Source organism: Sardina pilchardus, chromosome 6, assembly GCF_963854185.1.
Source record: "Sardina pilchardus chromosome 6, fSarPil1.1, whole genome shotgun sequence".
NCBI classification, from domain to species: Eukaryota; Metazoa; Chordata; class Actinopteri; order Clupeiformes; family Clupeidae; genus Sardina; species Sardina pilchardus.
In genome coordinates this window covers 35,164,296-35,176,618 of record NC_084999.1, presented here as the reverse complement: position 1 = coordinate 35,176,618, position 12,323 = coordinate 35,164,296, and the positions used below count along the sequence as shown (strand labels likewise).

General features: G+C 39.9%; 1 protein-coding gene across 1 annotated transcript; it reads left to right on the top strand.

Moving 5' to 3' along the window:
- The first annotated feature begins 8,575 nt into the window (after nt 1–8,575).
- On the top strand, nt 8,576–11,409 carry seraf (Schwann cell-specific EGF-like repeat autocrine factor). The gene is made up of 5 exons (XM_062537867.1): nt 8,576–8,854; nt 8,962–9,057; nt 9,163–9,267; nt 9,390–9,485; nt 11,297–11,409. Exons 1-5 carry the CDS (start codon nt 8,617–8,619, stop codon nt 11,407–11,409), a joined length of 648 nt encoding a protein of 215 aa, XP_062393851.1. The 5' UTR covers nt 8,576–8,616.
- The last annotated feature ends 914 nt before the right edge of the window (nt 11,410–12,323 follow it).

The window sequence follows — 12,323 nt, the reverse complement described above, 5'->3', positions numbered from 1 at the left end:
AGTAGATAAGCTGATACAGTAAGTTGATATGCTTACCCTATCAATATTTTGAAATATCTCATTGTTTTCTATTATTTTTCTTTGTATTTGCCATAATGTTATGGCGTTTGTTTCTAGGACAATGCTCATCGTGTCAGTTTCCTGTTCAGGAGACAGAGGCCCTTGTGTTGGTAATCTTTCAGCTGCCAAACAATTAAAATACTGTAAACTGTGTAGGAATACAAAGTAGGAATACTTTCCCCAGATACTTGAAACATACTTTATTTTACAGTCCTACAGAACAGCCCACAGGCAATACCGTACTACTGTGCTCATTGAGCTTGTACTGTACAATACTGTACTGTATTGATAAGCAGCACTGCAATGTTCTAGTGGCTCGGATCTCATCAGAGATTACAGTCCTTGGCCTCCCCGTCCTCCTCCTCTTACTCTCACTCCTCTGGCTCTGCCTCTGCCTGTACTACTACTGTAATACTAAAGCTCTGATTGCTAATTGTAAAACTGTGTGACAGGTGTTTGCCCATCTGATGAGTCAGTGTGCATGGAAGGACAGTTAGTACAATTGTTAGTACAATTGTACACTGTAGATTTTTTTTTTCATTCGCACTTCAGCAGACATCCCATGAGTGTTGGCTTTCATTCGATACCATTTCTATCTATGTAGTCCTTGCGGTTGTGGAGATATTCAGCATTTATCGTTGGCAAGTCACAAAAAAAGATGTTTTAGCTTGACAACCACCATAATATCTTACCTATGGGTGTCTTCTAGCTAAAAAAAAATAGGGTGACAGCTTGTACCAAAACATGTCCGCAAAAGTCTTAAAGGGATAATCCGGAGTGAAATGCACTTTAGATCAATTTTTCGGACTATTGGGAGTACATACGTTGAGTTGACACCAAAATCATGTCATTCGGATGTATTTTGAGAAACAGGTCGAGGTCACCGTTTTTAGCCAAAACTCGTTAGCCTGGAAGTGGAACGCTATTTTTATACCTCTTCTACTGTTCCAAACAACACTACACTTACGTGGTAGTGAGTAGAGGGTCCCTAAAGCCAAACCGAAGTATCCCCACGTCTTTATGTGGTCGGATAGAGAGTCCAGAATGAATTTAATCGAGTCAGTACCTTTCCGGAAATGTCGCTGTTGCAGCTGGAAACGCTTTAACAACATTTTAATAACATTTCCGGAAAGGTACGGACTCGATTAAATTCATTCATTCAAGCGGAGGGAATAATTAAAGAGTCCCGAAGCCCTTATACATCACCCATTGTGGTGGCAAGGAAGAAAAATGGCAAGGTTCGTATGTGCATCGATTATCGTACACTCAATGCACGAACCATTCCAGATCAGTACACGGTCCCCCGCATAGATGATGCCCTGGATTGTCTAACAGGCAGTCAGTGGTTTTCGGTGTTGGATTTGAGGAGTGGCTATTATCAGATCCCTATGTGGGAGGAAGATAAGGAAAAGATGGCATTCATTTGCCCTTTAGGGTTCTACCAGTTTGAGAGAATGCCTCAGGGCATCATTGGAGCCCACACCACTTTCCAAAGGTTAATGGAGAGAGCGGTGGGGGATATGAATTTATTACAGTGCTTGGTTTATTTGGACGACATAATCGTGTTCAGCCGTACACTAGAAGAACATGAAGAGCGGCTGCTCAAGGTTCTGGATAGGCTAGGGTTTGGGTTGAAGGTGTCCATTGACAAATGCCAATTTTGCCAGACCCAGGTTAAATATGTCGGACACATTGTGTCAGCAGCTGGTGTATTCACTGATCCTGACAAAATCAAGGCTGTTGCTCAGTGGAAACCGCCGACCAACTTGAAAGCCTTACAGTCGTTCTTAGGTTTTTGTGGCTATTATCGGCGGTTTATTGCTAATTACTCCTCTATTGTTCGCCTTTGACCGATTTGACTAGAGGTTAAGCACCTCCCCGGAAAGGCCGCCCACCTAAGTCCAGTATTTGAGCAAATCAGAGCCATTTGGAGACCAGTGGACTCCTGCTTGTACCGAGGCATTTAACAGCATAAAGGGTTGTCTGAGGCTTTGTTCACACTGGCAGTCGAAATCCAATTTTTTGCTTATCTGGATTGTATCTAGCTTGAATTTTGGGTAGTCTGAACGGCACAAAACCGCATGAAATGATTGCTGTGTTGTGTCTTCTCACACAAATTACAGTCCTAGGTAGGCTGCTACCATACCCATCCGAGTAGGACCTCGAGGTGACCCCGACTACTCTGCGCATACTGGTAACCCCAGTGTTTGAATTTAGAAGATTCATCTTGATGCACCCTGTTGCTATCTAGTCCCTCCTGTAGAGGCCCCCTGTTGGACGTACCGTGTAAGCTGCCACCCGGCCGCCATCCAGTCCCCCTTGTTGAGGCCCCCTGTTGGACGTACCGTGTAAGCTGCCACCCTGCTGCCATCCAGTCCCCCCTTGTTGAGGCCCCCTGCTGGGCTTACCGTGTAAGCTTCTACCTCGCCGCCATCCAGCCACCACTGTTGAGGCCACCTGCTAGACGTACCGTGTAAGCTGCCACCCTGCTGCCATCCAGTTCCCCCTTGTTTGAGGCCCCCTGCTGGACGTACCGTGTAAGCTCCTACCTCGCCGCCATCCAGCCACCACTGTTGAGGCCCCCTGCTGGACGTACCGTGTAAGCGGCCACCCTGCTGCCATCCAGTCCCCCTTGTGAAAGCCACCTGCTGGACGTACCGTGTAAGCTGCCACCCTGCTGCCATCCAGCCCCCTCTTGTTGAAGCCCCCTACTGGACTTGTTGACTCTCGCCTTCGACCCCTCTTTTATAAACTTCTAATAAAGAAAGCCTATTTATATTCCTGACTCCTGCCCTTTCTGTTTGTGGGTTTACAGAAGACTCCTTGGGTTAGCTGGTAGATTACGGTGCTAGTGTTTCAGCGGCCGCACCTCGGTGCTCGGGCCCTAATAAAGGTAGCCCTAAAGGTCACTGGACATTCTCAAAAGTAAACAGTCGCTCACATCATAATACCTTGAATCCCGACACGCATAATGAATGACTGGTGAACTACTTATACTACACTTCGCTATACAGCAAAAACATAGCCTATCCTAAAATAAATGTTCGGCCTACATGACATATCTCGCTTATAATTTAGTCCGCCGTAGGCTACATGGGCCGTATCTAACCCTGGGTCATATTGGAAACGTAGCCTAGCTACTGTACCATAACGTAGGCCTAAATTGTTATGATGTACTACATTTCATAAGGTAGCCTACTATTTTCTATTACCAAAGTAAACCTACTACATTTGCCACACATTGCCTATTACTGCAAGCAGAAGGATTAAAAGCAAGCAGAGGACAATGGACATGGATGTGTATCTCTTTCCAGAAAGCGCTGCTTGGAAAATTATAATTAGTTATTCGAACTAACAGCGCATAAACATAGGTTAACATCAGATGGCATAGGCTAGGCCTTTACAGTTTCCAATATGTATTTTAGGTACAACTCAGCCATTGATTGCATTAAAGCCCATGCTAATTATATTGATGAGAGGGTGTTTACAAGGCGGAGACATAAAATCACCCGGCTGTGCACAAGTTCACGTTCATTTGCAATTTATAATGGCCACTGCAAGAGTGGCGTACGCACGTTTTTTTGTGCGTACGTTTGTTTTCTCTGAATCACACGTACGATCATTTCAGAAATTATCTAAGATCAAACGAAGGATGGTTTCTACACAGCATTTTTATAAATGAGGCCCCTGACGTGGAGATAAGCACTTTTCCACGTCAAAGACGGTCTTTATAAATCTGAGCGTTGGCATGGATTTGAGCGTACGCACGGTCTTAGATCAAATCTGTCCGTAACAACGTTTTATAAATGAGGCCCCAGGTTTAATAAAAGTGGAGTGCATGGAGAAAATGTCATCACTGACTGGATATAGGCTACGATATAAATGAGATATATGACACGTTGTGTCGTAAAGTGTAAATAGCTATTCACTTCTTCATATTAAGTGGGACACTTGACAGATGCTACAAATGATTAGGAGTAAGTGTAGCAACAACAATATCTAAGGCTATGTACACGCGTAGCCGGGTATTTTTAAAACCGAATATTTCCCCCCCTCCATTTATAAAATACATTTTACGTCGTTTTCGAAAAAAACCCTTCCAACCATAACTGAACATCTGCGTTTTCAAGGCACTCAGATCCATGCTTCTGCAGTGAACAAAGGTCACGCGTTTGACGTCAGAGCAGATTTGGGTAACACTTTATAATAACTACACACAATTCATCATCTATTAAGCATTTGTTAACTATTGGTAAATGGTTTGTTCATCATTAGTAATTAATTGTTCATGCATAATTTATCATCACTTAAGCATTTGTTCACAAAGTTATGATTGGTTTGTTCATAGTGAATAAGCCTATTTCTAAAATATGTATAAATTGTTTCTAATGCTTAATATAACATGCAATAACATTTTTGTTAATGAAACACTATTCATTATTTAACAGTTGTTACATATGCACTAATGATTAGTAAGGATGTGAATACATGTTTTATAAGCCACTTCCTAATACTATAATTCATGATTAACTCAGGAGTTACAAGTGGTTCGTTAATGATTTTTGTGAGCTCATCTAAAGTGAGGACTTTTTATGCCTTGCTACACATTTGCAAATAAGTTGTAAATACTACATTCACATTCATTCATTAAGCTGACTATTTATCCAGAGCGACATACACAATAATGTCAATTAAATTAAACACAACCGCAGCAGCTGTGATTCGAACCCCCGATTGAACAGGTGACAGAATGATAGCCCTGCTCTTTAACCACTACACCACCTCTGCTTGAATTTTGAAGCAGATGGGATCTAGTTTTAGTTGTTTTCAGAGGACTACTTTCCTGTTATGCGTATGACTACATTTGATGTAGCACTAAGCAGCGCATTGATACAATAGTTAGAGAGTTAAAGCATATAAGTAAATAATTGACTGATGTATACTGAAGTGAAGTTAACCAAGTAAAAACATTGTCACTTTACTCTGGTGTTTATTGATTGTTTGTTGTGAAGTGGAGAACATAACATCCGCTCAGTTAAAAACACATAAAACTATGCAAGAGTGTTCTACTACACACTGTGAAGCATGTTATTAAATGCTGTGTTCTTAATTTTGAAGCATAATTCCTAAATTAACCCTCATCTGTAAATCATGCCTATACACAATTATAAATGTTCATAGCAAACGCGCGCATCTGTTTTATATTTCTGAATTTATAGCTATAATAACCATGGGTAGGGGTAGTGTAGTGGATAAGGCATTGGGCTAGCATACTGTAAGCCTAAGAATTGGGGGTTCAATCCCTGGGTGCCACCATTGTGACCTTGCTCTTTAATTTCATTGAAAGTCTCTTTGGATAAAAGTGTCTTAATAAATGCAACTGTAGCCTAACCTTTAACTCATTTGTAAATATGTAGCAAGGCATATACAGTCCTCACTTTAGATGAGCTCACAAAAATAATTAACTAACCACTTGTAACTCCTGAGTTAATCATGAATTACAGTATGAGAATTAACATAGGAGTAATACCAAAGATCCTTCATTAGCTACTATCAAGATACTGCAACGCAATACATTAGGCTACTATGGGAGCAAAACAGAACAGTTCCGGTCTGCATAAAGTGCGACGTCACTAAATAAACTTTCACTCTTAATAAGCAATAACAACATACAAACATAATTGTGATTACAGTATTACCATCTAAAATCATGTATGATACCAATTAATCATTCTATAGGACAAGGAATGAATAATTTAATTAGTCTGTGAACCGAGCTAACTAGCTAGCGGATGCTAGCTTAAAAAACAATGAAAGTGAATGGCAGTAACCATGACAATACAGCTATGCGCTGCCAGGTCACTAACAGTTGAAAGACTCCGCTTAAACTGTATATACCGTTGCAAGTTCACTTGAGCATAAACTACCCACTTTAACTAATGTCACTAATGTTATTTAGGTAGTTGTCATTTCAAGAAATGACACTGCTCCGTTTAAAATGTTACCTTAGGTAGGCGGCTAGCTAGCTAGCTAGCAACCAGACAGTAACCAGCAGCAGCTTGGTCTGATATTAAGTTATTTTCTTAACAAATCCATACACTAAAAATTACATTATTAGGCTTGAAATGATCGGGAAAACTTACAGATTATGACAAAATATTCCAAAATACCGTCAACAAATCCAGAAAGCCATAATGACCAATTTATTGACAACATTCCACAAGTCTCCCATTGACATTAATGCAACGAGGGCTATAAAGGGGGATTCCCTCCCAACCCCCTTGCAATAGTAGAACGCGGAAATGGTCGAACGTTGGAGCCTCTCGCTCCGCTTTAACCCTCTCTGGTAATACTTTACAAATGATGATCAAAGCATTTACTAATAGTTTGTAACTGGTTCATAATAGGGAGATGATTTCATTTATAAATGGTTGTTTCATTATTTATAATGCATAAACCATGTATTTACAAACATTTGTTTTATTTACTATGAACAAACCATTCATAACTTTGTGAACAAATACTGATGATGAATTATGCATGAACAATAAATTACTAATTATGAACAAACCATTAACTAATAATTAACAGATGCTTAATAAATTATGAATTGTGTGTAGTTATTATAAAGTGTTACCCAGATTTGTTGTTGTTTTGGCCCATATTCTGACTTTCGAAAACGCAGAACTCAGGTTATCTCTGTCTACACGCAAATGCATAAACAGAGTATTCGTAAACCTTCACTTTGCCCGGAGTTTTTTTAGATATAGTTTATGATGCGTTTTCATGTAGATGACAGGTCCAAACGTATAAAAATATCTTCATTTTAGCAGATACCCGGCTACGTGTGTACGGGGCCACAGACACATCCCGAATTCCCCATCACTGAATGGCTCATCAGCATGATCAATGTTCAAGTAATATGCAGCTAATATGATGGCAATGTGACCGTTGAGTGCTCAGTATTTTCAGAAGAAAAATGAACAAAAAGAAAATGTTTCTGCTTCTTGGACTGGCTATCCTAATGGACACTTCACCAGCCTACTGACCAGCCCAAGGGACACCTCACTCGCCTTGACAGTTTCACCTGAAGGATTATGCTTCAAAAAGAAACAAATATTTGGTAGAACAGCCTGTGTTTCTCCTTTTATTTGTGCTTTCAGGCTATGTTTTCCTGATTGCTATGGCGATTGCAACAGTATTAAACCTGGCTGAAGAAACAACTGCTTTTGTTAATGTTTCTTTTTGGGCTAAATCTATCACCACAGTAAAATTGTTTTTGAATTAAAACATTGGTAGCTTTACTATTTTTAAAAAAAAAAAGACAACTCTTGAATCCAGGGAAAAGTGAGAACATCAGCTGAGTAGCTACCGGCTGCACAAGAGGAGACAAGAGCTGCAGATTCACCACCTTTAGACTATACTGAAAAAAAAAATGCAACATTGGAATCATATTAGTATCCTTCTTCCTCTCTTTTGATCACTTAGCGAACTTGTATTCACAACTGCCACATGATGTCATTCACTTTCTCCTGAATCATGCCAAATGATAGAGAACAAAGACAGTGTCTACAGTCCTACAGCAGTTATTTGAAAACTAGGTCAAGGTGAATCAGATGTTAAAAACAGGATATACTGTGCACATCTGGTAAAGCTATTTCCCCTCATCTGGAAAAGGGGCCCTGCATGAAGAAGGACTGCTTAAGTATTTAGTATGTTATGCCGAACCCTCTGGAGGTATACAGTCTGCATTTCAAATGAACTGGTCTGCTGTTTACTGTAACTTTAGGTTTGATAAGAAAATGTAAAAAGTACAGACATGTATGTGAAGTATGCAACATATACACAGGTTGCACTTCAAACAGCTTCAGCAAAAGGATTTATATTCATCTATGTATCTTTGTATTTATATGTATATAGATAAATGCTTTGGGGAGTATGATCATAAATATGTGATGATTTTCCCACAGTTTAAACTTGCTTGCATTAAAGCAATTCCATAAGGATAGGGGAATTCACTCTCCCTAGCAATGCTATCCAAGTGCTTTTATTTGTTGCATACATAAAAAGACTTGCAGTTAAATGTGAGACTACAACTGTGCAAAAAATACTAAAATAATAATAGTAGTGTTAGAGAGAGAAACAAATGAATCTCATATGGGTTGAGTTACAAAAAATGATAAGGAGTGATCAATAAAAGGGGTTGGTGATCAGTATGCACAATGATCAGCTTATTTCACATATTTTGACTATGCACTTAATACGAGCATTGTTGTAAAAACAAAATCAAACTCATCAAATCAAATCAAAATAAAAAAAAATGCTGTGTGCGTGCTCAAAATGGAACCTCGTCCTTCATGTCATTTGAACATGATTGCTGAGCAGAAGTTTTTATTCCACATCCAACATGATATTGAATCTGCACATGTGGTGTTTCTCGAGGGAAACACAAGGGGAGGGGATTCAGGACTAGGACAGCAACTGCTGCAGTGGTGCATTTGGCAAAAGTCTCGTGACAGTTTACCTCCGACATAGTCTTTCTTGGCTCTATAGAGGATGGTGTTTTTCAGATGCTCCACAGCTACCCTTATGAGGCTGTCCCTAATCCTAATCTGTGGGGCACTGCTGATGAAGGTCTGCTCAGGAAAGTCTGACACTCCACGTGGTGTTTCTGTTCCCTTCATTTTTGACCCTAAAGCTACCTGTGACCCACAATGCAGGCATGCAGGCATCTGTATTCGGAACAACACATGCTTCTGCTCCAAAGGATATGAAGGAGGTGTCTGTCAATATGGTAATGTAGATATTTTATTTTCCAACAAGAGCATTATGCAATACAAAATCAAGACGTACTTTCCTGTCTCTAATGGATAAACTAACAAACGGATTATTCTGTTGTAGCAAGTTGTCATCCAAAGTGTAAAAATGGGGGAGAATGTATTCGTCCAGGAAAATGTCGATGTCCTCAAGGCTTTGGAGGAAAATACTGTCACAAGGGTAAACTGTAATTGTCTGTATTCATGCCTGTAATAAAGTAAATTAAATGCTCAGTGAGCAGTAATCTATGAAGTGTTAACATCTGCTAAACTGTATACTTCACAGTGTTGTGTGAGGGGGGCTGCTGGAATGGTGGTGAGTGCATTGCAGTGAATGGCATTACAAAATGTCAGTGCCCCTCAAGCTGGACTGGAACCAGATGCCATGAAGGTTTGTTGACATCCTGAACAATATCTTGAACACAAAATTGCAGTGGTTACAATTAAAGACATTGACAGTGGTTTGGACAACTGGCATTCCGGAAATGTTTCTCTGTTTCCCCCTGCCCTCAGCAATCTGTCCACAAGGGTGCAGGAATGGCGGCAGCTGTGTAGCTCCAGGAATCTGCAGCTGTCCAGTGGGCTGGGTTGGGGGTGCTTGTCACATGGGTGAGTGCTGTTGTTTGACTAAATCAAACACAACTTGTAATTAATTTAGGAATTAAAATGATTATACTATTTCTAATTTTCATATGAATGCATCTTAACTAAAATCTTTTTTCCAGGTATGTGCAGTGTACTTGTAATTTCATAAGGTGTTGTCATGGATGTGTGTGAAATGTACTTTGAACATGTAAATTGAAAAAAAGGATGAAAGCCCCCTTTGATTCACGCCCACTGGTGTAAATGTGGCTCAATTTGTTGGATAAATTCAGGATATCCTGTATATGGGTCATTCCACGTCAAATCAACCAGAGCACACGCACTTGCGTCTCAAAATCTGAAAAAAATACCATGCGTGCCTATGTTACCCAGGAGACACTCTGTAAAATGTTTTTGCGCTAAGATCAATACTTTTCAAGTAACAGCCAGTTTTACGGGGGGAGGGGGGTGTCAAATTTGTCCTGCCTCTTTTTATTGTCAAAGTTCACAAGCTCATTGCTCAAGAACTAGAATCTGTACAGTAGGAGGCTCAAATTTTGCAGGCTGGTGCATAAATAGGAAGAGTATGCAGTAAAATCACCACGAGTAGTCTGGATGATCCTGCATGGTCATAGCAGTCCCTCAAAGTTGATCAAAATTTTGGCTGGGCTCTGTTTAGGCTTACAGAAGACATCTTTTTACTCAACATAGGCTCTTGATTTTCCCCCCCTTATTGAGATCAGTAAAAACACTCTCCGAAAAAGCAATGAAGAGAAAAGAAAATCCATCAGGGACTGAACAGCAGACCTCACAAGTTTGAAAAATAATTTTGGATCTCATATTCAGAGCACCCTAACACCTTGTGGGAATATACAAAGATTTGTTGTATATTTTTTTCTTTAATCTGCATCACCTCTTCTTTTTAAAAACACTAATTTGACTTCTCTTATGCAAATCTTTCTTCAGTGATTTTAGTGGCATCTAGTGGTTACTGTATACAAAACATATCTCTCAATACATCTCAATGGTGCATTTTGCCCTTGTTCAGGGTGGGAAATGAAAAATAAAGATTTGCATAAGACAAGTCAAATTGGTGTTTTTAAAAAGAAGAGGTAATGCAGATTATAGAAAAAAATATAAAAAAATATTTGTATATTCCCACAAGGTGTAAGGGTGCTCTGAATATGAGATCCAAATGTATTTCTCAAACTTGTGAGGTCTGCTGTTCAGTCCCTGATGGAATTTATTTTCTCTTCATTGCTTTTTCGGAGAGTGTTTCTACTTATCTCTATAAGAAAAAAAAACCCAAGAGCCTGTGTTGAGTAAAAAACAGAGCCTAGCCAAAAACTCCAATAAACTTTTGATCAACTTTGAGGGACTATGACCATGCAGGATCATCCAGACTACTCGTGGTGATTTTACAGCATACTCTTCCTATTTATGCACCAGCCTGCAAAATTTGAGCCTCCTACAGATTCTAGTTCTTGAGCAATGAGCTTGTGAACTTTGACAAAAAAAGAGGCAGAACAAATTTGACACCCCCCTCCCCCCGTAAAACTGGCTGTTACTTGAAAAGTATTGATCTTAGCGCAAAAAACATTTTACAGAGTGTCTCCTGGGTAACAGGTATGCATGGTATTTTTTTCAGATTTTTTTGAGACGCATTGTGCGTGTGCTCTGGTTGATTTGACGTGGAATGACCCATATCACATATGAGGCTTCTTACATCATGGGCTGTGGGAACATGATCAGCTCTCAGAAAAGGCACAGGGAGTTAACAAACACTGTAGCTCCTCTGTGCTTGCTACGCTTACAGTCTAATCATTTCTCTTTGGCAGCTGTATGCAGAGAACCATGTCTGAATGGAGGGAAGTGTATTTCTCCAGACACATGTCGCTGCCGTGCTCCATATTCTGGGCTACAGTGTACAGAGAAGAAGAAGTTGTTTTAATGTCTGCCTTTGTGTATAGCCTATACAAATGACTCTCCACACAGGTTTCAATGCCTCTCCCTCAGAAAATAAAGTAGACTCACTTTGTCCGAAATAATTGTCTTGATCATTTAATTGACCTTTTTTATATTAAAATCCTTATTAAAGGAATGATTGAGAGTTAAAACAACCTATTTATGGAAGATAACGAATTTAACATTGTAATTACATTGCATGTCAAATGCAATGTACTGTTATCCCTGTTCTTCTTATCTTTATTATTCTGCTTCCGACCAAAATCAAACATCAAAGGCTCTAGAACCACTGAACCGTTTGACGTCATTCAAGCACTCATACACAGGTCTTGTAACGGAGATTTGTTCTATGTATTTTTCACATTTGTGAACTTTATACTTTTTGAGATATTTACGATAAAAAAGTTTAAAATTCCCATTGAGTTTACATTGAGACCCTTTGGCGGCAAAGACTAATTGTTACGTCAGTGCTCAGCTGTCAGTAATCAAGGATCTCTGAGTCTGATCCAAAGCTCCGCTTTAACCCTCTCTGTCCAAAGCCATGGCATCACCGCTGCGCTAAACCAGGCTAAACGTGAATGTTACGTTACGTCTACAGCTGTGAAAACATTCTACCTTGCCACTGTAATCCAGGACGTTGTCGTCTTGTCTCCTGTTAGGCTACTCCTTACTTGATTTGTTTATATCGTTACAGTAGCCTAACCGGTTTGCTCTCGGTAACGTTATCAACAGCTAAAGACAATCTAACCTAAAGACAATCTAACCTAACGTCAATGTAAACACTGTATTTAGCTAACGACAACCAAACTTGCTCCAGGCTAACGTTTAACGTCGGGGTAGGCTGCAAGGCGAACAGGGTTTAGCAAGCTAGTCGTTAGACTTGCCAGCCAGGCAATCATT

Excerpts from the sequence above, each read along its gene's own strand:
- seraf (XM_062537867.1), top strand. The coding sequence starts at position 8,617 with ATGGTGTTTTTCAGATGCTCCACAGCTACCCTTATGAGGCTGTCCCTA. Across the intron at positions 9,058-9,162 it reads AGGAAAATACTGTCACAAGG|TGTTGTGTGAGGGGGGCTGC; the intron begins GTAAACTGTAAT and ends TATACTTCACAG. Across the intron at positions 9,486-11,296 it reads TGGGGGTGCTTGTCACATGG|CTGTATGCAGAGAACCATGT; the intron begins GTGAGTGCTGTT and ends TCTCTTTGGCAG.